Source organism: Phytophthora parasitica, assembly GCF_000247585.1.
Source record: "Phytophthora parasitica INRA-310 unplaced genomic scaffold supercont2.27, whole genome shotgun sequence".
In the NCBI taxonomy this organism is placed as follows: Eukaryota; Oomycota; class Peronosporomycetes; order Peronosporales; family Peronosporaceae; genus Phytophthora; species Phytophthora nicotianae.
The window spans coordinates 646935-648525 of record NW_008649013.1 but is presented as its reverse complement, the minus strand read 5'-3'; the positions used below and the strand labels follow the sequence as shown (position 1 = coordinate 648525).

The 1591-nt window shown below is 46.8% G+C and overlaps 1 protein-coding gene across 1 annotated transcript; it reads left to right on the top strand.

Annotated features, from left to right (window-relative positions):
• Positions 1-172: 172 nt before the first annotated feature.
• On the top strand, positions 173-352 carry PPTG_11665 (hypothetical protein; the record flags this gene model as incomplete). Its single annotated transcript, XM_008907790.1, has 1 exon — positions 173-352. One exon carries the CDS (start codon positions 173-175, stop codon positions 350-352), a length of 180 nt encoding a protein of 59 aa, XP_008906038.1.
• Positions 353-1591: the final 1239 nt, after the last annotated feature.

Sequence of the window (1591 nt, the reverse complement as noted above, 5' to 3'; positions counted from 1 at the left end):
ACAGGTCCGGTGACGCGGTTATCTGCCCAGTGTTAGCCGCTCGGTGGGTAATCAAAGGCGCCAGAGCTTTTGGCACTACACCGGATCAACGGCACTCTCGACAGGCTACGGAACTGAAATTTCAGCAAAGGAATTGGCTACAACAATCAAAATGGCAGTCGCAGCATGCGGCATGGACCCGACCGGTTATTCGACTCATTCTGTGCGTATTGGAGGGGCGACAGCATTATTAAATGCTGGAGCGGATCGTCTAGCTATCAAGGTTATGGGAAGATGGCTATCAAGCGCATTTGAGGAATATCCCGTACTGACAGCCGATGGATCCTCAGGGTTATCGAAACTCATGTGCTAAGATCGTCAAATGCAGCAGTCCAGTTTCGCTGTTCGACCTCGACTTCCTCAGTGAGCAAGCAGCGTCGGATCATGCTGTGGGGTACCGCCACTCCTCACCCACGAGGAAGAATACGAATGATTAACCACTCTTTAGTGATCGTTGGAAACGGTGGGTTTTGAAACGTGCCAAGACCCGAAGTGGTCGAAGAGCAACGGCAAAACGTCGGTTTCCCGATCGCTGTAGAGGTAGAGAAATAGGCTAGACATTTCGAAAGCCTCTCGGTAGCGATTAACCCGCCACTCCTCACCCACGAGGAAGAATACGAATGATTCCCCACTCTTTAGTGATCGTTGGAAAAAGAGAAAGATCGTAGATTCTATAAGCTCACGAATCTATGTCTGCTGGGTACAAAATAGGGATGTGAACATGGAGCTAGCATAGTTTTACAGCAGGCGTTGAGTGTTGGTGCGTGTGAGGCGGACTGGTTGGGATTGATCGGAGGGTAACTGGCATATAACAGAGCTAGCCAGAATGAAACGTCAGTAACGAGATCCATCAAACGTCTCCATTAGTATATTTGCGCACTGTTCCAAGCTAAAGGGCACTCGAATCCATTTTTGTGGTGGAGAAACGCCCTTATCTAGTAATAAAATTCGGGACAACCAGCGCTATGACTGCCGAGGGGATCGTCTGTGGCCATCCCCTTGTCACTAGAATGTTGACTGTACGTTTTGAACAGCGAACATAAAATGAGGTGATATGCAAACCTTTTCTGAAGCGTTAACAATCAACGCTTGCAGTCACGTATGGTCTACAAGATGGCGCCTAATGATAGGGAGCTGCACAACGATCTTCTGATTCCAAAACGGCTATGCATCAACACGGTACTTCAGCGACTGCACCATCGTGAAGTCAAGTGCAGCCTATGCATGGAGCACTCGAATCGAGTGGCTCCATAATTCGTCTCGTTGTTGCAGGAGCTTTACTAATTATCATGTCAATAAACTTGCTCTTTTTTTTCTATTTAAGTTGTTTGTTCATTAATATCGTCGTATCACCTACTGAAATACTACCAGCGTGCCTAGTGCTGAAAGAGCTGATTCAACTGAAGAGCATTCACTGGTATATATGATCCAGCACTCACGCAGCCCCTGTATTGTGTTACTCTCTTCATATCAGTTCTCCAAGAAATTATATTTTATATATTAATAACGTCTGCCTTTCCGAACGTCAGAATGAAGCCGCGCTACTAGTACT